Source organism: Colletotrichum scovillei (assembly GCF_011075155.1).
Source record: "Colletotrichum scovillei strain TJNH1 chromosome Unknown Contig00005, whole genome shotgun sequence".
In the NCBI taxonomy this organism is placed as follows: domain Eukaryota; kingdom Fungi; phylum Ascomycota; class Sordariomycetes; order Glomerellales; family Glomerellaceae; genus Colletotrichum; species Colletotrichum scovillei.
The window spans coordinates 2,388,448-2,415,323 of NW_023336263.1; the positions used below are offsets into that span (position 1 = coordinate 2,388,448).

The 26,876-nt window shown below is 53.4% G+C and overlaps 1 protein-coding gene across 1 annotated transcript; it reads left to right on the top strand.

Moving 5' to 3' along the window:
- The first annotated feature begins 12,162 nt into the window (after positions 1-12,162).
- On the top strand, positions 12,163-15,687 carry HER10_EVM0011300 (uncharacterized protein). Its single transcript, XM_035480735.1, has 2 exons — positions 12,163-12,816; positions 12,887-15,687. Exons 1-2 carry the CDS (start codon positions 12,717-12,719, stop codon positions 14,509-14,511), a joined length of 1,725 nt encoding a protein of 574 aa, XP_035334402.1. The 5' UTR covers positions 12,163-12,716; the 3' UTR covers positions 14,512-15,687.
- Positions 15,688-26,876: the final 11,189 nt, after the last annotated feature.

Genomic DNA, 26,876 nt, shown 5'->3' on the forward strand with positions numbered 1-26,876 from the left:
CGATTGCCAACACATCGTGGTGAACCGCAGGCAACGATTCTTTCAAGACGACTCAGCAGCCCGTGCAACACAATCGCAGCTGCAATTTACTGAGACGTCTATCGACGACGACTAATCCCTAGATGCAAACGCTAAAAGTTTGAGCAGTGCCGCCTCTGTGGTTCACTAATATCCCCCTCGAGAGGTGACAACTGATAGAACAAGGTACTAACTCAAGCTGCATCAAATCACCGTCCATCGATGACACTTCAGCTGTTTCTCTGCAACTTCCCAAACAAACCCTTTCATGCCTCCCAAAGCCATGATATCCAGTCTCGAGTCACCAGATGTAAGTCTTAGAGAGTCAGATCTGGATCTAACGGCGGGAAAGATGAAGTTCCCTGCAGCCCCTCACCAGACAGGTATTCATTCAACGTGAGCGATTGGTTGGATAGCGCTAATCAGCAAGGGTTCATGACACTATAAAGTTTGGTGGCTTGCGGGGTGGCCAAGCCCGCCGACAATCGCCATCACTGCCATATTTCCCCTAGCTTCAACGATTCATCCTCATTGACAGGTGTCAACTATACACGTAGACTTCGTCTCTATAGCTCGACGGCTTGCATCACGTCCACATGCCTCTTCAGAGACGTGATAGGCCGGAACAAGACTCTGGGCCGCAGATCCTTACCCGTCGCGCCGGGGTCTCGAGGAAAAAGAAGTCCAGTGCCACGTTCGGACTCTCGAACCCGCAGACTCAGCTAGAAAGTGCAAGACATTTGAAAAAAAAAAAAAAGTAAGAAAAGCTTCGGCTGAACGAGGCTCAAAGTCTCTGGTCCTGAACTTTCTGGACATGCTGATCATCAGGCACATTCGCCATCCAACCGTTCATTCCTATTCCAGACGCCACGACTCTGCCGCGAGAGGGGAAGACCGAGTTACACAAGACAGGACTCGGATTTCCCGCCTTGCCTGCTGCTGCCTGCCTGCCTGCCTGCCTGCCTGCCTGCCTGCCTGCCTGCCCGACTTTGAGAGGCCGAGTGAAGCCGTGGCGGGCGTTGCACATCTCAGCCCTCCCGTAGATGGCTTGTTTCTTTTGCCCTTTCGTCGGCTGGACATGAATCAAGCAGAGGGTGCGGAGGGGTGAGGCCCGCCGCCATCCCGTCCAATATCGGGCTTCTCGTCTTCTTCCTCCCCATCTTCCCCTCCGTGCCGTCGCCCGCACATTAGAGACATTGGGCTTGGGTCTGGTGACATATATCTCACTTTGTTGCATCAGTGACATCTCGGGCTTCACAACGTTGCGGGGAGATCTTAAGCCGCAAAGCCGCGAAACATGCCGTTGAGGTTGAAGTTCACGCAACCTTTACCGGCGATAGGCATCTGCACATTTCGATTTTCTTTTCTTTCTTTTTATTATTATTATTTTTATTCAAACGGTTGTTCGAAGTAAAACGGAATAATAATTGTAAAAGCCAATAGTCCGGCCCAGGATATAGAAATTCCGATGACAAGATCAAACAGAAAACAGAGCAAATCTGTAACTTACACCGCTCCCCGCCATGGCGGACGCCGGCGTGGCCGTCACTGCGGCCCACGCGTCATACTCTCAAAATGTCCGCCCGCTTGCCTGCCGCCGGAAGTTGACGCGCCCACCCTCTCCGTCCGTCCCCTTACCTCCTCCCCGGCTCCCGCTGCTGCAGGAAAACGAACCTGCGCGCGCGTTGCCGGCTTCGATCTTCCGCCACTACTGTATAAAGGTACGGATAACATCTGTAACTCGTTTCCCCTACCCTACATGTACCGTGCAGGTAAGCAAGCCCTGCATGAAATATCGTATCGTATCGCATCGCGTCAAACATATTGCATTGGATCTCAATAGATCGTACTATAGAAATAGACATGCATGCGCCCTCACCGCTCTCCCCCGCCCCAGACTTGCGGGAAGGAATTTCATCTTGCTTCAGCCTTCACCGTTTCCCGTCCCGTTTGATTCCAGGGGTGAGAAGAGCTTGATGCCGATTTCAGCTGTTCAGGTTATCCTATTCAGGGCATCGCACATTACGTCCGTAGAACTTACCCGCTGAGCCTTCCGTATCCAAGATAAGCCATGCTACTATCACTGCACCAAGCCGTGCTCTATTGCCATTGAAGAATCATCACCGATTCGCCCATAACATCTCTCGATCAATGGTATTCCCAGATACAACCAGCTATTGTTTGTCGATCGTCTGAATGACAATCAACCCCAACGATATCCAACCAGGTCAATGAAGGCTGCTACCGCGGATCAGACTCCCCGGTTCCCCCATGTCTTGGCTTTCCTCCAGCGTGGCAGTTGTCTGATAAAAAGCAAACAAACATGGCTGGAAGTCTGGAACTGGGGTTCGAGCGTACTTTCTGGCCGGGAGCATCTGGTGAAGAGCAACGTCACCCGCGCCACTACAGCGTTCCCCAAACACACCTGTCGTAGCTTGTCTGTTGATCAAGAGTGTCGGACGGCTACTGGGGACTATCCACAAACACGCAGGCCTGGAGATAACCACACGATGCCATTCTCGAACCCAAGACCAATACATCCCACACCACTCATACAGAACTCGTTACCACCACCCCTTTGATCTCAACCGCCAACGTCGCAACCCCAGAAGAACGGTTGACTTGAAATAAGAAACGACGCACTCCTACACAACAAGTTGCAATCGTTCCCGGTATGCCGTCACGCGCATAACGTCCGTACCGCGGCTGCGGACCCAGCTGCATCTCATCAACTATTACCCTGCTTTGCATGCGCTGCTCATGCCCAGTGCCCCAAAGAAAAGCCGTTCGCCGTTTGGAGTTATTCCCCTCCAAAACCACTGTAAATCCTATCGCCCAAGAATGGTTCCCAGCCCCACCATCCAAACTCTTCTCTATCATAAGAGCCACTTCCTCCAATGACATCCCACACAAACCGCAAAGACAAATCCCAAGAAGGGAAAAAAAAAAGGCCAATGCCCATTACCCCCTTGTCATCCGGGGAAGCTCGCCAGTCTCTCCGCGGGTGGAGACAAAAACCCAGGCCTGTCCCGCGCGACTCGCCGTCACAAATGACGAGATGGGCAGGTCAGCTGAGCATTCCCGAAACAAAATCTGACAGCGGGGGATGAGAAGGGCGGAACCGTGAACGCGCCTACGCAGTCACCAACTCTATCCTGTTACTGCTCTATCAAATCTGCGCCCTTGGAGTGTACTAGTCATTAAGCTTCTCCCGTCGGGTCGCTGTCATTTTTGACGACACAAAAGAAATCAGTAAAGATCGTCACCTTTTATCAAAATGCAAGGTCATACGCCGTTGTCGTTACCATTGCCATTGCCGCATGCCGCTGCCGCCGCCGCCGCTCCCAGGCGCCGCCATTCCCTTTCCTGCTCTCCCTGCGCGCCAAACGCCGAACGGAGAGGCCTTCAATCTCTATCCGTACGTCGGCCTCCTGCTGAAAGATCGTCGGGTAAAGTGCCAAAGCAACCCCGGATCGTCGGGAAACGGGGCCACCCCGTTTGAGCGACGTGAATGCATCTGTACGGTATCCGTAGTGGCTCTTCAGCTCTGCATGCATTCTCTGAAACTGGTTTCCAGATTTATCATGATTTGATGGTCCCCCCCTTGATAACCTAAAATGTCAGCAAGAAAGAATACAAAAAAACACATCGTCTTGTGAGTTGTGATAGAAACAAGTCATGTCCTTTCTCTCCCGCGCCAAACGCCGATTTCCAATGCGATGAGAACAACCAAGCCGACGGGTCGTCGTTATCCGTATGTTCAATATAGATCGGTACATGTATTATCAACTAGACTTGACTAGTACAATAGCGCAAAGAGAGGGAAAAAAACACCAAGCGACAAGAGAAAAAGCAAAGTCTGCTACCATTTTGCAAACAATCACAGCTTGCAATGACACAGCAAATCACGTTCCCCACGTGTTTTCCCTTCCCGTTCTCACTGGACCAAGTGGTTCTATCCCACTCCCCAGTACCTCTGATACGCGAAACAACACGGCGCTCAGGCATAGCAAAGTCGCTCCTTGGTTGACCGCCTGCCTTCCCTTACTGAGGGCACAGGTCAAGGTGATCGACATAACTCACGGCCATGGCGATATCAACTTCCCCCGTTTCGCAGCAATTGATGGCAGCCTGGCCAGCTTGTAAACAATTTCTCGGTGTCGAGAGGAGTCTAGCGAAACCCGCACACCCCGTAGCTTGGACTGATGCATGAAACGCGGGTTATGCTGAACTTGATATCCCACGTCTTGAGGGCTCAGGCATTTCGATAAATATTCAATTTTCTTATTAACGGCATTCATCAGAGGATTGAGTAACTGAACCCCCCCACGCGCAAAACTAAATGTACTCAGAGTTTTGAAAATGCCCCATCATGTCATGATACTTCAACTTTTCGCATCTCCGGCTTACACCACACAACGCAGTCCTCACCAAGCCAGAATCCTTCTCGAAGAAAGCAAAGAAGCCCCCCCCCCTCTTAATCCCCATACTCAACGATAAGAAGCCACACTCAAACCCCTTCCTCATCGTCACGTAGCATCCTCCTACACCGCACCCGTACCCCGTACCCCGTACACCGCCCAGATTCCCTCTCCGGCTGGTAGGCCTGCATACAACTATGTGCGCCTTTGCGTGTCCGCGCTTGTTTGCAAATCTCCCATGTACATACACTACAACGAGGACTTTAGCCAGCCCCGTGTGGTTACATCCAAACCAACCCACCCAACACACGCCAGGGTCCCAAAAGAAGTTGGTGTGCAGCCTATGTATGGTAGGTATGCTACAGCCTACCGCGACGGTACCAATGCCATCCCGCCAGCGCCCATATGGCTTCAAGGTACTCCGTACGCCGTACCAAGCTGTCGCGCGTGGGGGTGCACGCTGCCCCGGAGCCGGAGGCAGGTTGCGCTCTTACGGGTTACCTACTCTTCTCTGGACTTGGAGCAGTGGTAAGGAGGAGGAAGACTTTGTCCAACCGCGCGTGGGGGGGCTCACCATCTTCCCATCCCCCATCCCCTTTCGGACGGAAGAGTCGCCGGCCCGCGAGCCGCCGCTGGGCTTTTTCCCCATCGTGCATTCCGTTTCTGCGCATCTGACCGCCGCCTTCAGCCACGGAGTGCAGCCCACGGGAATATGTAGTATACTGCGGAATTTCCATCAAGCCAAGTGAACGACTGAACGCGACAAACAGGAATGGAGATGGTAAGTCTCAGCACCGAGTTCGGTGTACGGGTAAACATTTTCAAAGCAAAACAAACACGCAAACGTGGCCGTCGATTCGAATAAATCGATAAAGATCGTGATGCTTCAAAGGCCTTCCACATCGCAATGGCCAACTCGCAACGCCTTGCACCAAGCATCTTTCAAACTCCGGGAAACTACTCTACATCCCGCGCACCGAAAAGCCCGGTAAATACAACAAGGCCTACTCCGTACCTACCGCGATCAGAGTCAGCTTTCGCCTTGGCTAAACTAATAGCTTCTCCGATCTTCGCGCCAAAGACGGACGGCCTTGCGCTCGCTCCCAACTCTTTGCTTTTTCGGACATCACCAGCTGACCCGGCCGCGGGCGGCCTAGGAAATTCCGCAATTCCTTTCCTGAGCTGGAGTTGCTTCACAGACATATTTCACCCAAACTTCGGGGCCCAGCGCGCCGGAAGCGGCCCCGTCCGCCGCCGACTGAGAAGGGCGCGCCCCCCACATTGCTTTCCCGTTGTGGAAGCCCGATTGACAAACACACCCCTGCATCACATCCGGGATGGCAGAGGCACACACACCATTTCTCTCTCCTTTCTCTGCCAATTTTGGTCCCGTTTCCCTCTCGCCCTTACGTATTGGTATCTGTATGCTAAGATGCTGGCGATGATGTTATCAGTCACCTTGTGACTTACCACCACCACCTCTCCCCAGAGCTGAAGGTGCGCCGTAGGGATAGCTAGGCACAAACTCTATGTTCCAGATATTCCCGAGGCCAAGGTTCCCAATCTCTCGGCCGATGCGACGTATCATTTTCGCAGTAGCCGACAAGGCGTGCAAACAGCGACCTAGAGAGTATCCGTAGTAGCAAAAAAAACAAAATCAGATATGTGAGGTCAAAAGTCAAGTGTGAACCGGGGACCCGGCCCATTTCGTCTCATCATGGGTGTCGTCGTCCAGTCCCCTGGGAACCTTTTGAGAAAAGAAGACAAGAAAAAGAGAGTCAGAGGGCCATGTCGTAATTGTCGTCGTTGGAGATGCCTTGTCGGGACCCGTTTGCTCAGAGAACCACACCCTTCCCCTTCCCCTCTCCAATCTCCAACTCCCACACCTTTTCACCTTCACAGGCATTCTCCTCACCTTGGCGGAACCTGGGTGGCCTGGTGTGCTTGCAGCTGTGTGCGGCGAAGCGAAGAAGTACCGCAAGACAGGCCGAGGTGTACGATTTTTTCCTGTTGCGCCCAACCAACCACGAGCGCAGTGGACCATGAGTGGTGGAGTGTCTGCGCCGTCCCCGGTTCTTGGGATTTTTGTATGATTTATCGCCTTCCCAATCCCTCTACCGGTGACCAGGTGTAGCAAAGTCAATTTGATTGGGATGCATCAGTTGGCCTTCCAGAACCGGGCCGCTTTCCCCCCTTCCCACCCCCGGCCGAGGTCAACTTCAGGTGAATGCTCCGTCCTTTCGTGAATGATGGCATGGGTTCATGGCCCATGGGATATCGGTTTTCACCCATCCCCCGTTGACCTGCCTGTCGCAACAACTCGCAACATCATGGGTATAGTCGTAGCCGAGGAAGGAAAAGGGAGGAGAACCAACAGTCCTGTCAGTTAACGACACTCCTGACAATCCCACGATTCCAATAATCCGGGTTGTTGGAACCAAGCCGTCTCATCTTTTATGGCCATGTTTATTTCGTACACTATCCGTACGAATGAGCCCCCGGCTCAAGGGCGCAACTTGCACCGAATAATTGTTTGTCGCGCCATCGGTCTTTCGATGGAATGCTCACCGGGTACCCAGTTCGAGTTTGGCTTGCGCCGTGCACTTCATCTTAGAACCCATGCACACCGGCATCCGGGAGTTTGGGAAGGAATCAAGAGTGATTGATTCCTCGTAAAAGCCTCTCCCTGCTCCAACTGCGCTGTTGGCTTCGGCGTCGCGTGTTTTCATATGCGCAAGCGATATCTTTGCAAGGCTGGGCCAATACCTTTTTCCCCTCCTGCCTCGTATGATCGTCACCATGTTCGCGTCTTCTCACAATCATGTTACTCGCGGGTTCCGTTCTGTCTCTCGGTCCGTTGTCGGGGGTGAGTTGGAGCAGGATCGTAGGGCCTGTCCATTTCCCATTAGCTCCGCACGACGTATGATTACCACGGCCTCGGGACTGCTAGATGGTCGCGGAAGCGATATCGTGGTCCCCCGGAGACCGTTTTCTGCGAAGCGAACACCAAGGTGACGGCGCTCACGACAAGTGCCCCCTGGCAGATAATATTGTGCTCTGCCATTGTCAATTCGGGCTTGACAAGGGCGGAGCTCCCCATCGATGAGGGCGCCGAAAACCCGTATCAAAGTGCCGTGCACATCGGGCTTCAACTTTCAAGGATACAGCGAGATGGGCAAGCCAGAATCCTCCAGTCACCCTGGGCCAAGGGTGAACAGATGACCACGGAGAGTAGGGGTACTGGCCGCTCCGCCAACCGTGACGGACGGACGGGTGCTCCCACAGAACTAGCATCCCGCGCTGACGGTCGCCGTGATGCCAGGCGTGGCGCGGCTTCGGGGTGAGGGAAAAGAGGAAAAGAGTGGCAGTGGCTTCAGCCCCCCCAAGCTGCGGTGTTTGCTTCATGGTACCTAACGAGACGTGGGGTGCCGGCGTGGGCTTGACTTGGGCTTCCAGAGGCAACCCGTCACTTGACCAAGCTGTTGTCAAGCAAGGTCCCAATCGAACGACAAACGTTGCTTTTCGCGTAGAGTTGAAAATGTGAGTTGTCAAACAAGCGGCGGTCATTGCGCGATGAGTAAACCACATGGACCATTAGCAAAGCCTGAAAGCCTGAAACTCTGAATTGTAGGGCTTTGTTGATGTCCAGTGGCAGAAAAACGAACTGCGAGATGAGTGACGAGTGACCACCAACACGGTGAGATGAACATCAGCCTCTAGCAACTGCTCCAGCAACTGCATTGGGGGAAAGGTGACGTTTCAAGGGTCCAATTGCAGCCTGTCCAAAGTTCCCCCAGGCGCTGTGACGAGGCACTTTTTGGGGCCTGGTGACCACTTGACCCATGCCGGGGCTTGAGAGTTTGGGAACGAATGTCTCGCCTGGTTCAGGAACCAAAAAGCCTCGAAGGTTTAACGAAGGTCTGGCATGCTGCTTCTGTCGGTCCCTCAGGATCGATCAGTCTCAACCATGCCTTCTGACACCGACTGCATACGTCTTGGCCTTCTTCTTTCTGACCTCTGAGTTGGCATAAGCGTCTCTCGTGAGCAGGGAGAACAACTCATTCCGGGGCGTGGGAGAGCCCACAAAGCGCCCATCTGCCTGTTGCTGCCCCCGACCCCCTGTCCAGCCCGTTGATGAACACTGGATCCCATGACATTCTGGCAACCAACCGCGGGGTAGGTAATGAGGCGATGAGCAAGCAGGGCGGTTGAGTTCATCATCGATGCCAGATTCCAAGTTGCTGCTTGGTTGAAGTGCATGTCTGTAGATAGGATGCCTCCTTGCGATCAACATTGAGAGCGACTGTTATTATTGCGTCCCTTGTCATTACTGACGCCTCACGAGGGCTGAGCTTCGTGGGCGGGCAGCGGGCAGGCGGCAGACAGGCGACAAGCGGCAGGATTTGTTGATGACCTAAGTGATGGGCATCATCACGGGGTCGATTTGGGGCGAGCGCAGACGCGCTGCCGCAACCAGTCAAGCAGCAAAGTCGCAAGCCGGCGAGGGGGTCAGAGCATGTCACATCGCCGTGTCAGCGCTCAAGGACGGGCCGCCGCCGATTCGTCCGCAACCAAATTTGGCGACGACGAATTGACCTTGTCGCCGTCGCGAGTCCGGGCCCAAGCAAGCTGCTTTGGTGCCAGCTCACTATAGAGCAGTCGACACTATCGAGGGCTATGCAGCCGCCATGAGAGATAGTCTCGTGGACACGGACAGGCACTGCGAGCTGCCGAAAGATGTTCTCCCTTCAATCTTGCGCCTAAACCTGTCCTTCCGTGTAGCAGGCCGGATTTCGTCCCGAGGGACCTCGCGGCTGTGGTATCCGTAGGTTTGGAGATGCTCGAAGCGGAAGAGGAGCTGCGACAAGTCTGTTCCCGTGGTGACAATGCCATGGCAATCCAATTAACGGGCACTGTATTTGCAGCGGCACCTGCGACTCGTGATCCGGACTTCAGGGACGGGAACGAATGCTGGGGAAATTGGAACGTTCGGAACTCGGGCATCTGTTTGGCCCCAGTATTCGTAGAGTGAACATCAAGACTCAAAAGGGGGTTTCCGGGGAAGCGATTGGCGGTCGTCCCGACGGAAGGGTTGGGCAACCTAAGCCGCGAAAGCAGAGATTGAGAGAGCATCGGTTTGGGTTGGTCCGAAGTCACGGGCACAGCAGAGAACCAGGCGAACCAGTCGAGTCGAGCGTTTCTTCTGGTGGTCTCGTTGTGCGTTGTCACCTCCGTTGTGCCGTTCTCAGCTCAAGGAGTCAGTCCGTCGTCAGGGACCCTTTCCCTCTGGCAGGACAAGTCTTTTTCCCCTCCAGTGGCTCCCCAGGTTCGGAGAAGAGCAGCGAGGCCGCAGGGCAGGTGAGCAGCTGGACAGGGACCGACAGGGACAGGGCGTTGATGGACGTTGCCTTCACGGTTCGAGCTGGACGGCGATCCGTTTCGGCGGGAAGAGGCACGGCGGCTCGTGACCAGCGACCAGACGGAAATCGCTGTAAATGGCAGCGAGCTGTCGAGGCTGCATTCGTTCTAGGCCGTCGCGGTCTGTGAGGGTGCCAGAAGGGGAACATTGCCGGCAGGACGGTAGATCCAGGAGGTACGCCAGGCCTCTTTGAGTAATAGATCTTTGGCTTATCCTCTTTGGGCAGTGTACGGGTGTTTCGGTCAGGCACCGAATGACGGTTGACGGAAAAAGCGCGACGGAGGACCGGACGGGGGTCGAGGTGTGGACTCTGCGGAGGAGCCTTTGCCTGTGGAGGAGTCTTTGGAGGTCGAGACGAGGCCGATGGAGACTTTTCGATGGAAAACGTGGAGATGAGGCGCGGCGCATATTCGGCCAGACGACTTAGCCACTGAGAATTGGTGACAGAAACCCCGTATTCCGCACAGGAAGAGTCTCCGTTTTTCTTTTGAACGTACGTACGAAGATTCTGTCTGTGGCCCCCAAAGATCCAGAACCGTGACGGAGACTGAATTGGAGACTGAATTGGCATGTCCCTTACGGAGTAGCTTGGTCTGGATTGGCCGAGGTGCTGACGGTGACCAAACAACCGACGGACGGACGGGACGCAATGCGGCAATCTAATGGGCCTGGATTGGCGATGCCGCGACGAAGACGGCCAGAAGCCTCCCGTCACATGACCCGAACGGTCCCGTGGGCGAGGCGTCCGTGGAGCTGAACGTGGAGCCCAACGGACTGAGCTGGGCCAGGCCCCAGGTCCCAATTGAAAGTTTTCGTTCCTGAAGTTGGAAGACGTGGAGGGATGGAACGGAGAGGGGGAGAGCGGACAGCTGACCGTCGACGGTTTGCCGCCTCGACGGACTGAGGTACTGCCTAAAATGGCTAAGTTTCAAAAATATCGAGCTATACCTGAAGAGGAAGTATCTTGGGTCACCCGCGCTCCCAAAATTGCGCGTTGGGCTGCCGCATGGGGTTTAGCGCAATTACCTCATGATGCCTCTTTAGGCTTGGTTCATGATGGAGAATAAGGGAGCTGCTGTCTCTCTGGGAGTCTCTCTGGGTACATCAGAGCAAAAGTCAAGAGTCAAGACAGCTCACGTTCCTGGGCCCCCTCTCTCGAACTCCGGGGGGAGCCACCACGCCTTGCCCCGTCCAGGCAGTGTACCGAACTTCCCCGAACGACAAGTTTCTGGACCTCGTCAACCCCCTTCCCTTGGGCCCTTGGAGTGCCCTTTGTACGTATCCCTGTGTCGTTGACCGTCCCAGAAGGTCTCTTGCGCACCCGTGACTGCCTTGCCGTCCTGCGCTTGATGGCTGCGCTACTGGGTGCTGGTACTGCTGTTCCGCGCGCTCTCTCTCCGTTCTGGTTCTGTGGTCTCGTGGAGTCTTGCGTCTGTACATTCGGCTACGTACCGAGATACCGCCGCAAAGAGTCGTTCAGAACCCCTGACACCCTGACATTGCTTGGGATGGAACACACTGACATGACTGACTTAGGTTGACTGAGTTGAGTCTTTCTTTCTGCTCTAGACCTGATTCTGAATCACCCACTCACTGGGAAGAAGAGGTTCAGCGTCGTCACAAGCCGAGAGAACCAGCAGAGAAGAACAGGCCTGTCCGTCACTCGCCAGAACAGAGGGATAGATACAACCGCAGAATGCTCTCTGTATATCCGCACGAATACCTACCTGGTAACTAGAAGAAGTGATACTCCCTGTGATGCTCGTCTTGGGGAGGGGGTCATTCCCCTCTGGAAAAGAGAAAAGCCACCGACCGGCGGTACTTTGTGCCCTGTACCTGAATACATGAGTTACCTCCACTTTTGCTTCAACACTTCCGTCGTCCCTACCCAAGGCCTCAGGTCCCAAGGTCTCTCCTCTTTCTCTCATTTTTTTCGCAGTACGTACCTCACCTCTCCACACCCAATTCTCACTCACACCCCCACACCTCAGCACCCACACCCTCTTCTTTCCCTTCCTCTCCTTCGTGCCTTCTTCTTTTTTTCCCTCTTACCAGGTGGTGGTGCCCCATGCCGGGGGCCCCTGCTCGCTCCTCCCTCCCCTCTTGTCTTCTTGTCCCATGCTGAGGGAGGTGCGAGGAAATACGTACTTTGCTCACCGCGACTCACCCCCATGCCAACATCAACATATCCCACGCCCCCCCAAAATCCCAAGGTACTCCCACCCCTTCTACCCACTCCCCCCGGTCCCAACACCCCCCAATGTCCCCATCTCTTCCCATTGCCCATCGCACATTACATCTACCTATACTTACTTACATGCATCCCACTCCGCTGCCATCTAATCCACATCTTCCAACTCTCTCTGGTCAAACTCGAGCTGACGATAATTATTAACGTCCGTCTTCCCCCAGACTTTCCACCCTTCCCTTCTCCTCTTACTTCATTGCTCCACCAGAAGCACATCTCGACCATCGACGTGACACCTCTCTGCACATCCAGAGCCAGCATTCTCCGGATTCCCTCCCGTAAACGCCATCATATTAAAGCATTCCTGTCTTCGCCCTTCCGCACCTCGACGTCTGCATCAGCACTTCCAGCGACATCATTTCCCCGACGTACATAGCGCCCATCACTTCATTGTCGACATCATCGACCGCCACCCGCAAAACCACGACGCGCGACCACAAATCTGATCTCGACAACATCCATCTCGCTTCGCTCCAGGTGCCGAATCTGCCCTACTCTACTCAATCCCAATACACCCTCAACGCTGGGTGTCTGTTCAATCTCAACCACCACCCTATATCCGGAACCGACGACCGCCAGCTGCTCAATTCGAGCAGACCATCTCGGCGCCATGCCTTACCCTCTCGATACGCACGTCCTGACAGTGGACACCAATGTCATCAACAAGGTCGACACCTCAAATCCTCAGAACCTCTACAGCATGTGGACTGGTAAGCATCTCGCACCTGGCTGCTCCGTCTAGGGAGCTCGCGCATTACGCGCCTACTAACACACCTCCAGTCTTTGCCAAATGCGCAGAGTCTGTTGAGCAGGGACGCAGGTTAGAAAACCTCAGCTGGCGATTGTGGAACCGTGAAACATTCTGCTGCACCGAGGAGGAACAAGCCTCCATCACCGCCACCAGCTTGCCCAGAGAGATCCCCCAAGCCAGCAGAATACAAGATATCCCTCAACTCTCCGGCAGTGTCGAGTCAGAAAATGATGACGAGGCAGTCGACTTCACTTCATTGTCCGCACCCCTCGAGATCCGCCCTAGAATTCAAAGACAGGACTCTTGCGCGAGCAACCGCAGCCGTGGCAAGGAACGCCACATCACTTCCGGCGACTTCGAGAAGATGGTCGTCTCCATCATCAAGGAGAACGAGCCCTTGTCTGCACCTCTTCCGCAAATGGCCTCCCCTTACATGCCTCCTATGAAGGAGACCCCCGACCTGGCCCCTGCCTCCCCCGTCTACGAGCACTCTGGATCTACTACAACCGAGTCGCCTTGCAAGTCATCGGAAGAAGAGCACGCCCAAGAGCCGACCTCACCCGAAATCACCTCTCGCACTACCGTCGTCCGTGGCTTCTCTCCATCCCAGATCCCCAGAGCCATCCCTGCCTCTCCCAAGGTCATCTCTCCCGCCGCCATTCCCGAGCCGAGGTCATCACCTGCAGCCAAGCCCATCCTGTCCAAGAAGCAGCCCATGTTCTCCATTGGCGAGTCTTGCTCCTCGAGTGAACAAGGCCACAGCATCGAGAACCTCAGACCCATTCCCGCTCCTGTCCAGAAGCGCAAGATGTTCCAGGTCGGCGGCTCCTCCGAGGAGGACAGCTCCCTCAAGAGTGCCCTTGCCTCCCAACCCGGCTCCCTGCTCACCGGTCAGAAGAAGACGACCTCCTTTGCCGACCACGTCTCCACCCGAATGATCAACGACGACAACTCTGCTATTGCCGACGACTCAGAGACTGACTACGTCGACGAGAGCGCCATTGATGACGACGACGACTCTTCCGACTGGGAAGACTCCATCGAGGACAGCAACAAGTCTAGCATTGATGAGAAGACCTTCTTCCAGCGCGTCGACTCCAAGGTCAACTTGACCTCGCGCCGTTCATTGATTACGCTCATGATGACTGAGCAGAACGACCGCTCCAGCAAGCTTGGCAACATTGCTTCCCAATCTACTTCGGCACTCCCATGGTCGCGCACTAGCCACCCGGCTCCTCCTACCTTGGCCGTCTCTCCGAATGACTCTGACGATGCCCCTCTCATGATGAAGCGCGGCAATCGCTCTTCTCCCCTGAAGCCCATCAACGAGGTGCCTCGCTCGGCTGCCCAGCCTATCCATGCTACAGCCAGCCACAGCCATCTCCAAGCTGCTCTTTCTCCTCGCACTACCCGTCGCAACATGCTTGCGACTGAGTTGACCGAGTCTCTTCGCCGCAACCTTCTCTGGGAGCGCCAGCAAAAGTCGTCTACTGCCAACGCTGTCCTCAAGAGACGGCATACCTCCCACGACGTCGCCAACCTGAAGCAGTACCCCGAGAAGGTTTGCCTCAAGAACGGAGATGCCCCGGTCAACCCCCAGTACTTCTCCAAGGACACTGACAACTTTGGAGGCTACCACTCCAAGGGATGGTAAATCGCTATTACATTACTGCGCCACACACAACACAAAACACACACAATAATCACAATATCCGACGAGCGTGTGGCCTTTGAGCCCGCTCGAGCACAGCTATTTCTGATTGCTTTTACACTGCATTGCGCGCGGCGGCATCGCATCGGCTCTGCCATTCATTATAGTACCATAATCATGGGCGCGCATATTTGGGACTAGATAGTCCCATGATACGACACGGGTGCATTCATTGGGCCTCGGGGTGGGCCTTTTGGACCTGATTCTAATTTTCACACATTTGCACGGCGTCTCTTCATCACACGATACCATGGTCTGTTTTGTTTTCGCAACATACCACCTTCATGTTTTATCAATGGGTCTGGGTCTCTGCATTTACATGGTTGATTGAAAGTTTTGTAGTGAAGGAGAGGTGGATTGTACTCTATGGACAGGACCAACAGGAGGGGAAAACACATCTACAGAAGGCATTGCCCGAAGGCGACTTCAACAGCAGGACCTGACACTGACTGGGGCATGCTGATGACAAGACAAAGGAAGGAGAAGAAAAACCGGGTGGTGGAACACCAAAAGTGGAGATGTTCCACGAGAACGGCCGAAAGGGCAGAAGAGGTTGAAAAAAGCTGGTTTGAAAAACAAAAAGCGCACGAGAAGGTCGGCGCAGATGGACCACAAAAGCAAGATCATTGCGACGAAGCCAAAAAAAATCCCAAAATCGTCAAAAGAGTTTAGCAAAAACATGAATAAAAGTTGGCCATTCAATCAAACATTCGTCTCATCATCATTACTGTGACACTGCAATTCATTCACTCACTCTTTTTTAATTCAATGTGCCTTGTGACACCTACCACAGGCGTCGCCTTGCATTTGTATGGACTTGCGCAACCGGGCAGATGACTACATGCTGCTACTGCTGACTGATGGCAGACGCGCAGACGAAAGGCCCATGCGCTCACCGCTGGCCGATACGCTAGAGCTGCGCTCCATCACGAGCGCCCCCGGGGACCGGAAGCAGAGCCTGTTTATCGGTGTTGTGCATTATCAGTCTATCTATGGAGTACGGAGTACTAAGGAGATGGGAAGACAAGACAGACGAGACAGACCGCATGGGCTCGGCCATTGCTGACATGGGGGGGATTCCAAGGCGACGGCGGGTTACGCTAGGGGCTGCGCCAGGGGAGGTACATTGGAAGGGGAGAGGACGAGGAAGAGTCGCATTGAGATTGGGCTGGATTTTTTTTGCAATCCTAGAGTCATTGTTGCTTTGGCATTTTTGCGATTGCGGAGAGGGAGGGATGGGTTTTGTGGACATGTGAAAGTGGTTTGATACCTACCAGTTCAGAGTACGGACGAGGTACGAGGTTTACATTGTATGTTTATTGGGGAGGGATGTAAGGGGCAGGGGAGGGGGTTTACTGCCACATGCTGGGTTAAATCACTTTTTGCGCAGTTTGGGTAAAATCTGATTCACTTTTGATGTCTTTACACTGAGGGGGGAATATTTGGCCTGTGATTGTTCATTGATGTTGTCCCCCCAGCCGGTCCGGGTTTGGTGAGGAAGCACAGGTCTTTGCCGAGCTGGAGTGTTTGCCGAGGGATAGATGGATCTGCTTTTTTTGTCCCCTGAGAGAGTTTTGTTCATCTGGTGTTTGTTTGGATCTTGGTTTCGATCATGTGTGTGATTTTGTTGTTGCCGTGGTTAGATTATGATGGGGGCGAGCGGGGGAATAAGTGTATGGATGGGGAGAAGGAAGAGGAGGGGTGGTCGATAGAGTTTGAGGCTGTCAGGTGAGGAGGAGTCGATCTTGGCTTGTGGTTTGTAGGAAGCCCAAAATGTTTTCCCAGAGGTACGGACACACACGCACGCACTTATCGGCAGTCCAGTACGGAATACTTGGAGGAAATAAAAATATTTGAAGACAGTTGTAGACGCGTAAACGCCTGGTCACTCTGTGATGACCACTCTGTGCGGGTGCCCGGGGCGCAAAAAAGACTTTTTTGTCGAGTGGCATTGGCATTGTGGGATACCGACCCTGGGTACCTTCGTTATCGGATGGATCTTTCTTTTCCTTTTGGTGTCCGGGGAAAGATTGCGACATTGACAGTCTGATGTCTTCTCTGATGGTGTGATGGTCCATCCGGGGAAATAGGCTGCGATACTCTTAGGCTTCATCCTCTTGCTGCTCCTTCACGAGAAGTACCTGATTTCAATCTACGTCCTTCTTACTAGGTATTGATGCCCGTTCCTTGATTCCCCGAGGATTTGAGGGAAAAGAGATTTGGGGATTTTGGCGCGTGGCTTGCTCACCCGGCATTCCGCGGAATTCGAGGAGGGGCCCGCCGCCGCCGCCGCCGCCGTCGCCGCACAAGGGGTAAGTAAGTAAGACTCAGGAAGAGGAGGGGGAGACTTGCGCTAGATCTGCTGACAGGGCTTTATTTATCGTTCTTTTTCGTCAGTTCGTGGATTCGTTGGGAGGCTTCATGGCTTGAGTCTGCGGTGGTGCCCGGACGCCGCTGTGCGTTTTTGTGTATGTGTCTTGGTTTGTCTGTTTCTCCTGACTTGGGTATGCGCACCTCCGGCACATTGCCGGTTTTTTATCTTCAATCCCCCCCTATACTGCGGATGAGCCTTGCGGCTTACATTTTGTCGCGGCTCCGTGTCTGCCCTGTTCTATATCTCTGGCTAGAATATCGTGGCGTTTTTGTCCCTTGGCGAGAGTGAGGGGGAAGAGCGGCCGGCCGCAGGGAGGCGTTTAATTCAGGTTTCCTTTTCCTTATTTCTATGGTGATACATCTGGTTTTGAGATTGTGGGGTGGAAGCAAAGGATAACAAAGGCTTGCGATTGCATTGGTTCTTTGGTGAAGGGGCTTGTGTCACGAGAAACGGGGTTTCGATTGTTGATGGAAATGAGGGAGATGTGTAAGTACTCTTTACAAGTGTAGAGGCATTGAATGGCACTGGGCAGGCGTCGAAAGGTCAACGCTGGGATGCTGAACAGAGCATGAGCCCAGACCACTGCATATCTCATCGTCCCGGTAGGAAAGGGTCAGAGCTGCTGCGTCCTTGATGTCACGCATCCGGGGGCGACGACGGGCGTATCTTCCGCTGACATGTGCAAAAGCCTGTGCTGAAGCTATCTAGAAGACAGGCGGGCATACAGCAGTCACCCAGCCATCACCACACGTACGGCGTGCCAATCATGGAAACGAACAATACTCAATTAACTTGCTGGCTGCTGATACGATGGCGAATTATCGATATCGCGCACGCCGAACTCTCTCGATACGAGTTTTCCCATTATTCAATTGAGTCGAATTCAATAGCGTAGAAGAAACGCCAATTAGAAAACTAGAAGCGTTTTTTTTTCGATGCTACTCTGCCGGCTGGCGCATCATTATGCGCATTGGCGTGCTTTTTTTTGGCCGTCTTGACACTACTGCGGTTGCGTCGCAGTGTTTTCGCGGTCAAGTTCGCTGTAATTATTGTCGATGGGTGAAGTGCACCGCTCTAGATATTGAAATAGTCCCAACGTGGTCGAAGTGGTCTCGAACGCGTTCTATTCAGAGATACCACGCGAGCATGATGCGGCTGGTAGTGTGGAATCGTTAGGTTAATCGTGTTTGATCCGCAACCGCTTCCCCCGCCACCTCTACACGGTTCTACACATTCCGGCAGTTTGATGTGGGCAGATGTATACTACTAGCTGGAAACCCCATGTAATTGCAATCTGCTCATAATTCATGACGGGGCTAGGTTTCCCCGATTCTTTTCTTGAAAGGGTGTGGTTCTGTACCGGTTTTTTTGCGCGAGGAGAGATCTTAATACTTGATAAATTCTGGAGAATAGGAGGTTGGTGGTTGGAGGGCATTGTAAGGTGTGCGTGTAAGTACCCCCGAGTCCGTCACTGCCACTGCACTCGGCGCCTTTGTGGAGAAAGAAAAAAAAAGACGAGAGAGCGCGTTTCGTTGAGACGGTTCGGCGAGTGCGCGCAAGGCCCGCGACGTAACGAGTTCCAATGAAGCTCTGGGCCCTGGGTTCACTGGTTCACGTCCACGAGTCCTCCGTCCCATCCCTTCTCCCTGCGTGACAAAATTTGGAGAAGAGGGCATTGGGATTGGGGTCGGGAATGAGTGGATTTCGTGGGTGCTAACTTGGCCACCGCGGAGGGTTTCCAGATCTAATTAGCAATTGTTAGGAACGGCTCCAAGAAACTCCACATTCTCTCCTCCTTTCTTTTTTCGGTATTTAGACTGGCCTAGCATGTCCGGGTTCTTCGTTGAAGACCATTTACGTGGTGGTTGGGATTCTGGACCCGGCATCTAGACTGCCCGAGATGAGTATCAAGCGTCGAGAGGAGCGAAAAGTAGGCCCGAGGTAGTTTCGAGATTTGGGAAAACGCAGCAAGGCTAGAAAGCATACTGTCCTTTTGCTGCTTTCTTGACACATGGCAGACCGGCAGGGGAAGATATTGAATGCCACCCTCAATCGGAAAACTGTATTCGAAGGGCAGATTTGACTGTCCCGGATCCGATTAACCCTTTGTCAACGTTCCGAACTATGTGGCCGTGCTTAATGCCGTTGGTTGTAAGCGGCCCGCCGTCCAGTTGCCGATAATAAGAACCGGAAAGATATGACGAGTTCCATCCAACCCGTCTCCTGCTTGGCATAGCTGCGACTCCCGGATGTGAACTCTATAACGCAACCCATCCAAGGTATTCAAGCAGGATACTATCAATCCGATAATGCCAAGCCCCTTCTTCCGATGTCGAGACGATGCGATTCCCCGCTTCAGATCTGGCACGTCAAAGGAAGAGATTGCCGACTGCCGGTGGATGCATGTGAGCTAAAATATGGTGTTGGGTGTTGAGGCTTTTGGCAACAATGCAACAGAATGGTTGGTGAGACAGGAGCGCGGAATCTCGTCCGCATCGGAACCACCTCCGGAAGGCCGGTCATCTGGGCCAGCCCATTGGATCAGACTGGATTACTAACGCTTGGTGTGCGTTATGGGGACGCGACAGCTAAAGAAGAAACAACAGTAGATGCCTTGTTCTATGGTAATTCAAGCGAACAAAAAAAGATGAATTTTTCTTAGTACAACTTACATCCACAACTCTTGTAGAGGGGTGACGAAAATATCTCGGTTCCAACTCGGTGATGGGGTAATGGAAAGGGATGGGACGGATTGATGGCTCTTGGCCTTTTGCCCAAGACAACCATGCGACTCACATGACAGTACCGGTAGACTGACGAATGCAAGCCTGCTATTCGTAGTTCATATTACAGTGAAGTTTCGATGCACTCAATTGGATCAGGTGCAGCGAGCGAACTCTCCAACATGCTCAGCTTGCAAAGCAAAAGTCTGGACTGTGGGTGCAACTCCATAATAAGGCCGCAGGTGGGAACGGGGTCTTCCCGGTGGCATCTTGGCCTTTTTTGCTGACTGTTCAGACGTTGTATCTTTTTTTCCTCAATATTTTATTCGAATATTTTATTCGAATATTTTATTCGAATATTTTATTTCATTTTCTACTTGTTCCAGTGAACCATCTCCACCTCGAAGAGGGGCCGGCTTACAAAGGAGCTTCAGGGTTATGGCATCTTTGGGATGAAGTGGTGTAATTGGACACAATGATTGGCTCCATTGGTCCTCACACCCCCGGACCCGTAGGCCAGAAGCACGTGGTGGGATCTGGGGGGACCGTGCGTGTGGCTTTTTGCGCGCGGCTCTTGGTCTCTTCACACTACCACGTGACTACGTAAGCCGCTGGGGTGCTCCACCTGAGGCTGTGGTGGCTTTACGGGGCCCACGGCATCGCCGTTTGGCCGAGGTTTTGGAGACGGACACCTCAGGACGGAGCGCGAGCTAAGCCCCAACTTCTCGGGGTGGGGCAGAAGAGGCACGTGAGAGGGTGTGGCTTTGCGCCTGGGGCTGACAAGTTCTTCTCCTCCCTCCAAATTGGCCAAGACTGGGACGTCCCGCACAACGCGCGGAACAGTGAGGAAGGTACGGATAGTTCGCGGGGGAATGTCCGCACCGCGGTTCGGGGGAGGCGTAACTCGGACGGGGCGGGATCTCGGCTCTCTCTTCGGCGATGGAGAGACGGGCGGTACACCTGGTTGCCTCCTTTCGATGGCCCGCGTAGTCGTTCAGGTGACTGTATGACGGTGGCAGAGGACCCTTACAATTGTGGCCGAGTTTTCTCGGGCCTCGTGCTACCAGGCAGGGCGTGGGTTGAGGTAATCAATCGTCGGGATATGCCCGAGAGAGGAAGACAGATTGAGTGAAGGCGCGTGGCGGGATATGCGGAACGCCCTGTAAGCTGTAGCTGAACGGACGGGGGGTCACGATGCGCCGGATCGTAGCCATTCCCCTCCTTCGGGGATGCGGAACCGTGATGGACGGTCACAGATTCTGCAGGGACTTTGAGTACTTTGCATCCGCACGTAGCCGCGGTAGGGCCACGATGCCTCATCAGTCACCAGCGACGGCCTACCTAGGCCTTTGGGGGGGAAGGCTTACACCCCAGGCCCCGTTTACCCCTCCACGAACCGTGTTGGCGAGGCAGAAATGGCAACGATAGTGAGGGGCAGACGAAGCTATCACTTTTTGCTTCCTTCTGGGCCAGCTCAATGCTTGACCCTCTCTCCGTTGCTGTGCGTGTGACTGTTCTCCTCAAGCCATTGTTGATGCCCAAAGCTTCAGTCTTGACTTTCCACCCCCTCCCCAGGAAACGCGGCATTTTGGTCAGTATCAAGTCTCGAAATGGAGAACAGGCCAAATTTGGTGTTGAGGAAGCCCTGGAGCCCCTCACTTTTCCAATAACCCCCACCAAAGAGAAGCAATTCCAGGAGAACACGTCAGATTACTAACGACAAGGGCATACGATGACTCTTCACCTCCAGGCCTTGGCCAAGGGTTCAGAAAAGCTAAAGAAACATACGCAGTACACGCACAGAGGGAACCACCCCGCATCGTTATACTGCACGTAATAAGTTTCTCCCTCTTGAACGGGTTCTGCGTCTCTGGTGGGGGGTGTTGCACTTGGCCAGGCCACGAGATGGTCTTTTTCTTCAATAGCCGAAGGGCAAGGTCCGGTATATACACCCTCGAGACAGACCGTGTAATTCTTCACCGCTCTGCCCGACGAACGAGGATGTCGATGGCGGTTAAGGCTGTTTCCGAACTCTTTAGCTCCAGCTGCCTGCGGAGGGGGGCGGGGAAAGGATAGAGGGTGTGTAACCGCTTCTTTTCTTTGCGCCTTGCCCGCGTGGAGTTGCAGATTCTGTTGACTGGCTCTCTTGCCCTCTCTCTTACAACTGTGGTGTTTTAGCGGCGGGAGGAAAAGAGGGAGGTGGTGAGTTGTCCAGCATCGGTGGTCGGCCTGCCTTAGTTCGAGTTTGAGACTTAGGCGAGAAGTCGCAATTGCAACAGTAGGGTCGACGTTCTGGGTGGTGGTTGTTCAGATTTCCATCGCGTGATCCACCTTGCGCCGTTTCGAAACCGAGAACGAATTGGTGACATGAATTGGTTTGCAATTGACCATCTGTCGAATCTCGATATCAAAATACGCTTGGTAGGAAAGCAACATGCAAGGGGGGTGGTCTGGTTTGAGCGTGTGGTATTGAGAGTTCAGAGCCAGTTGATTAGTTTGGTGATGCGATTGCTAGAACTCAATTGGTGGCTGACGACTGCCACCCCTTTTCGTTCAAGCAGCCACACCAACCACACACGCAAAAACCGCTGCCGGGTCCGGGACTTGCTCCCGCGACGAGGCGCCGTTGACGAGACAGCCTTGGTAGCCAGGTAGCTTCAGAGCCAGCTCAAAGCTCAAGGCGAGGCATGTCGAGGATGGAGGGGCCGATGCAGAAGTAGAGCAGGCTATCGGGTGTTGCAGGACACCACTACGGATACGACTCTGGAGGGAAAAAGCACAACAACAAGCTAGATCACGCATTTGCTACCCCCATCCTCTCTTGGTGTTGTGCCTCGTTCTCTTTTCTCTTTGTGTGTGTGGTTACCGTGGTGTACTGCGTACAGATAGCCCCTCACCACCCAGAGTGCGATTGGAAAAGACGAGAGAAACTCCACACCTCTCTTGTTGTCGTGGCAGTCAGCCGAGCGGTACAGCTTGCCTCACCGACTTTTGACGTGCATTTCGGATCTTCTTTTTCTTCTCACTGCGAACCCCCACTCGTCTTTTCCCCCCTAGCTGTATCGTTGCAGCATGTTCTGCATACAGATGCAGACTGCCTAATTCGAATTCCTCATAGGGTGTGCGTGCGTGTAGTTTTCCCTGCTGTCGATTGCTTCTCCAGAGCTTGAAACGGTCCAAGAAAAAGCAGGGTCATGCTCAGTTCCTCAAGCGCTAAATATTTTAATAATTGTTTTTATTATCCATGGGTACGATTTTGTTATTTTTCTTCATATTTTTCTTACCTAGCGTGTTCTTTTTCACAATTGGAGTTCGAAAGACGTCAAAACGGAGTCAATTGTGGTTTCAATTTTGGGATGGAGATTCCTCATCCCGTAATGATAGACAACCCTGACGGCAAACAGAGTGAACCCCCCAGGTGGGGGGAACATGACGTTATCGTCTACCCCGGATCCGACGTCTGGACTCCAGTTCGGACCCCAGAACCGCACCCCAAAATCAGTCCATGGTGAGCTTCTAGGACCTCACGAGATTCGCATTTTCTTGTTTTTTCCTCCCCAAAGGCCCCGGGGGGTTGACTCGTTCGTCTGTTCCAGGCCCATCCCGTCGGCCAAACATTGAAGGCCTGGAACTGGGACGCAAACCCCATCGGCAAGGCTGACTTGGAAGTTGACGAAATCGTGGAGCTCGGGTGACCAAATTCTTCCCCAGATTTGATCAGAGTTTGTGTCTTGAACCCCATGGTCCCTTAATTCCCCACCCCCGAAAAAAGACGTCAATGACGTTCGCCCAGTGCCCATTCGCACCAAGAAACATACGGGGAATCCGTGTCAGATTCCCTGACATCGATCACCATCTGACTGGATACAGTCTTCTCATCGATCAAGTCAGATCCCATAGATCCCATGATCTGATAATTCCTGCTATCCACAGTCCATTTTTTCGAACTGATTTTCCGTTGGGGGTGTGGTCATTTGGGGAGGGGGATTAGAAGTTGGTGAGGATCTATCCCAATACTGGCGCGACACCAAGCCTGTCATCGCCGATGGGGGAAAAAGGCTTGATGTCATACAACCCCATCACTATTGGAGCGTCTACCCGTCTCTCTACCAACACCCTCCCCGGGAGGGAAAAATCCAAGACATTGATTCTGCACGGCAGACGGGGAGCTCCCGTTACGCGTTGCCAGCCGGGTCCATGTCTTTTTCCCCTTGCTCTGGCGTGCTTGATATGTTTCCTTCAATGCTCTCACGCCTTCGTCTGCTAGCATAGGCCTCAGTGGTGGTGCTCGTCAGTCATGGCCTGGCGTATTCCTAAAACTTGTTGGAAATAGCGACTCAGGATTGACGGTACATCGGGTACTTTGTCAGGATACTTCTCACCATCTTGTAACGGTACAGCGCGGCTATTACTCGAGATTATTACTTTTTTTGTTTATTTTTCATTTTCTGAACAAACATCCATCCGGGCTTCTATCCGTCCTTGGTTTTGAGTGTTCATGACAGCTACCCCGATGACCAGTCACCAACCACCCCAAAACGTCAAACGGCAAAGGTAGTCTGGCCAGGTGCTAGGGAAGTCCGAAGCGCAGGAAGCACTGACCGACCGTCACCGAGCCGTTTGTGTCACCGTGTTCAAGGCGTTCGAGGGGAAAAGGACATAACCTTAATTTTCCTGATCCCAAGTTTGCAGTTTGGTGCAGTGTAACAAGACCAGCTGCAGGGTCCTGTTCAGCTCCAATAGAGAGAGAGCCCAGCCAAGCCCAAAAGCCTCCTCAGAGTCCATAATATAATTCACGACTTCCGAGCGATGAGAGTTTTGGAAGATCTGCTCAGGATGGGCTCAAGCCAATGTTGGAACATCGTGGCCGCATTCGAACACTTCTCTAACTTCAATGCTTTGGTCTTTGGTGGTTCAAGAACCCAAGCAAACCCGCTCCTCTCATTCGTTCGTCATGATCTTCATTATTCGCGACAATGCTCGCCGCATCGCCTTTCCCAACCGTTCGCCCTAAACGGTCCTTTTTCCCGCTTGTCAACACTACCCTGCCTTCAGACAGAAGAGCGAACGGGAAAGGAATAAGCGATCTGAATGGGCTGCCGAGGGCGTCATCCTATCTCCTCTCTCTCTCTTTCCCAACCCTCTCTTTCTGTGTTTTTCTAAATCCAAAGAATAATCAAAAGTGATAGACTTTGGATGAGATCTTCGATGATTTCTTTCAGACTTTCCACCGTCGGTCCTTTCACGGCACCATCTCGTGGAAAAGCGAAAGTATTTCGAGCGACCACGCTGGCTCACGCCCAATCCGGGCCACACCTTGCTCGGGAGACCTCGGGGTTCTCTCCCCTTCGTGGTGTAGCGCGTTCCCGAAGCTTTCGGACCCGGCCTCGCCAAGGGGGACTCATAGTTATTCTCCTCACCCTCCTTTACGCCAACTGTCACCTCCCACCACCACACCTACTGTTAACTCGTTTTATTGCCCTTTTTATTATTATTTTGTTATTTTATTCTGTTGCTGACCCATGCCCTCTGCCCTTTTTCCATCTCCAACCTCCAACACCCCGCCGGAGACTAGCCCCCCCGCCGGAGAGAAGACCACGCCCCCCCCTTTCCCTCCCCAACCAACCAAGGCCACCCTACCGACACGCTCCCTCCAATTCACCGGCTTCCCTTCCCCGGCCCTTCGTCCGGCCCCTCTTCGTAGCTTTCCGGGACTCATTTCCTGGGACGGAAGGCCTCCCCACCCACCTTCTAGAACAATTCCATCACCAGATCGTCGCACACCAACACGTGTTGGGCGGCAACCCAAAGCTTGCGCTTGCTATCAATTAGTGTTCGCATCTCCGATGGCCAGAGATTGCGGTGCTTGGGGCGGGGAGGTAGGTATACCTAGTTGCGGCCCTAAGACTACCGCAGTACGAAGCCAAGCTTTCAAGCGGGCTATCATCCCGAACGCAGAAAGAGTCGTGCTCTTGAGGGGGAGTCATTTTGGAAAGACATTTAAACTTTCACGATCCTTGGCTGGCGTCGGCTCTTCACCCTCGACTCGACGTAGGCTCGCCGTTGCCCGAAACCGGTTGCCTCGAAGGATTCCAGTAGTATGGCTGGGAGAGGTCGTATCCACGACAAGGACCTGTCATTTATCCTCCCAGTCCCTCGGGTTCAATTTGCCCATGGCTTTCGCCGGGGGAAGTTGACAATCCGCACGGCGAGGGGGTCGGCGATGGTCACCTACTGCACAGTAAATTAGCCCTGCGAAATCCCACGAGCTGCTGGCTAGCTAGCCCGTGTATGTAAACGAACCGACGAATAGAAGCCTGTCAGAAGGCTCAACTTGTCTCACTTTCAAGACGCACCAAGTCACGCCGACCCCTGATGCCGTACACCATCACTGTCGAGAAGATGTTGGTCGACGCGGGCGCGCGCGCGAGAGCGCAACCTTCATTTCTTTTTTTTTTTTGCTCAGTAATACGGAACTTCCGTCGGTGTTTGCGCGACGCAACGACGGAACAAGAGTGCAAGGGAAAGATACCAGACGTTTCGCAGTCGCAGAAACAGTCCCCTATGCGCCGCATGTGGGAGCGTCGAAGGGAACATGTGAAAAGCACTGGCCACTGGGAATTGGGACGCAGAAAGGAAGTGAAAATGCCTAGCATAATGTCATCGGTCGAGTCTCGTTATTCGGTGACTATGGCGTTCATCCAATCCTGTGCGGGTCAATTGAACAGTGGCCTAGGTTTTGGCTTGCGAATTCCAAGCAATGACACCCTCAGAGAGAAGGGGGAGGAGGGGGGTGATTGAGATTCATGACTAGAGGCATCGTTTCATTGCGGCGGGGGAGGCAAGCGTGAACTCTGTTATTTGCCTGCTTTTGTGACTGTCCATCCTACATTTCGAGAGCTTCTCCCCTCCCCATGCTAGGCTGAGTGAAGATCAGGGACTGGACATATCATCCCAAGAAACACGAACCACGTCACCGGCGTTTAATTGTGCCTTGAGAGCTGGTGGTGTGAAGACGGGGAAATAACAACTCGGAGGAAACCTACACTCGAGAGGTGTGCATCCGGAAAAGAAAGAAACACGGCGCTTGCGAATCAGTACTGGAAAATTGCCGAGTCAGAAATGGATGGAAATCTCACGGCAGGCAAGCTCAAAACTTGGACCGAAGCTTGAAATGTGCGATGGCCATGAGACCGCAAACGCACCAAGAG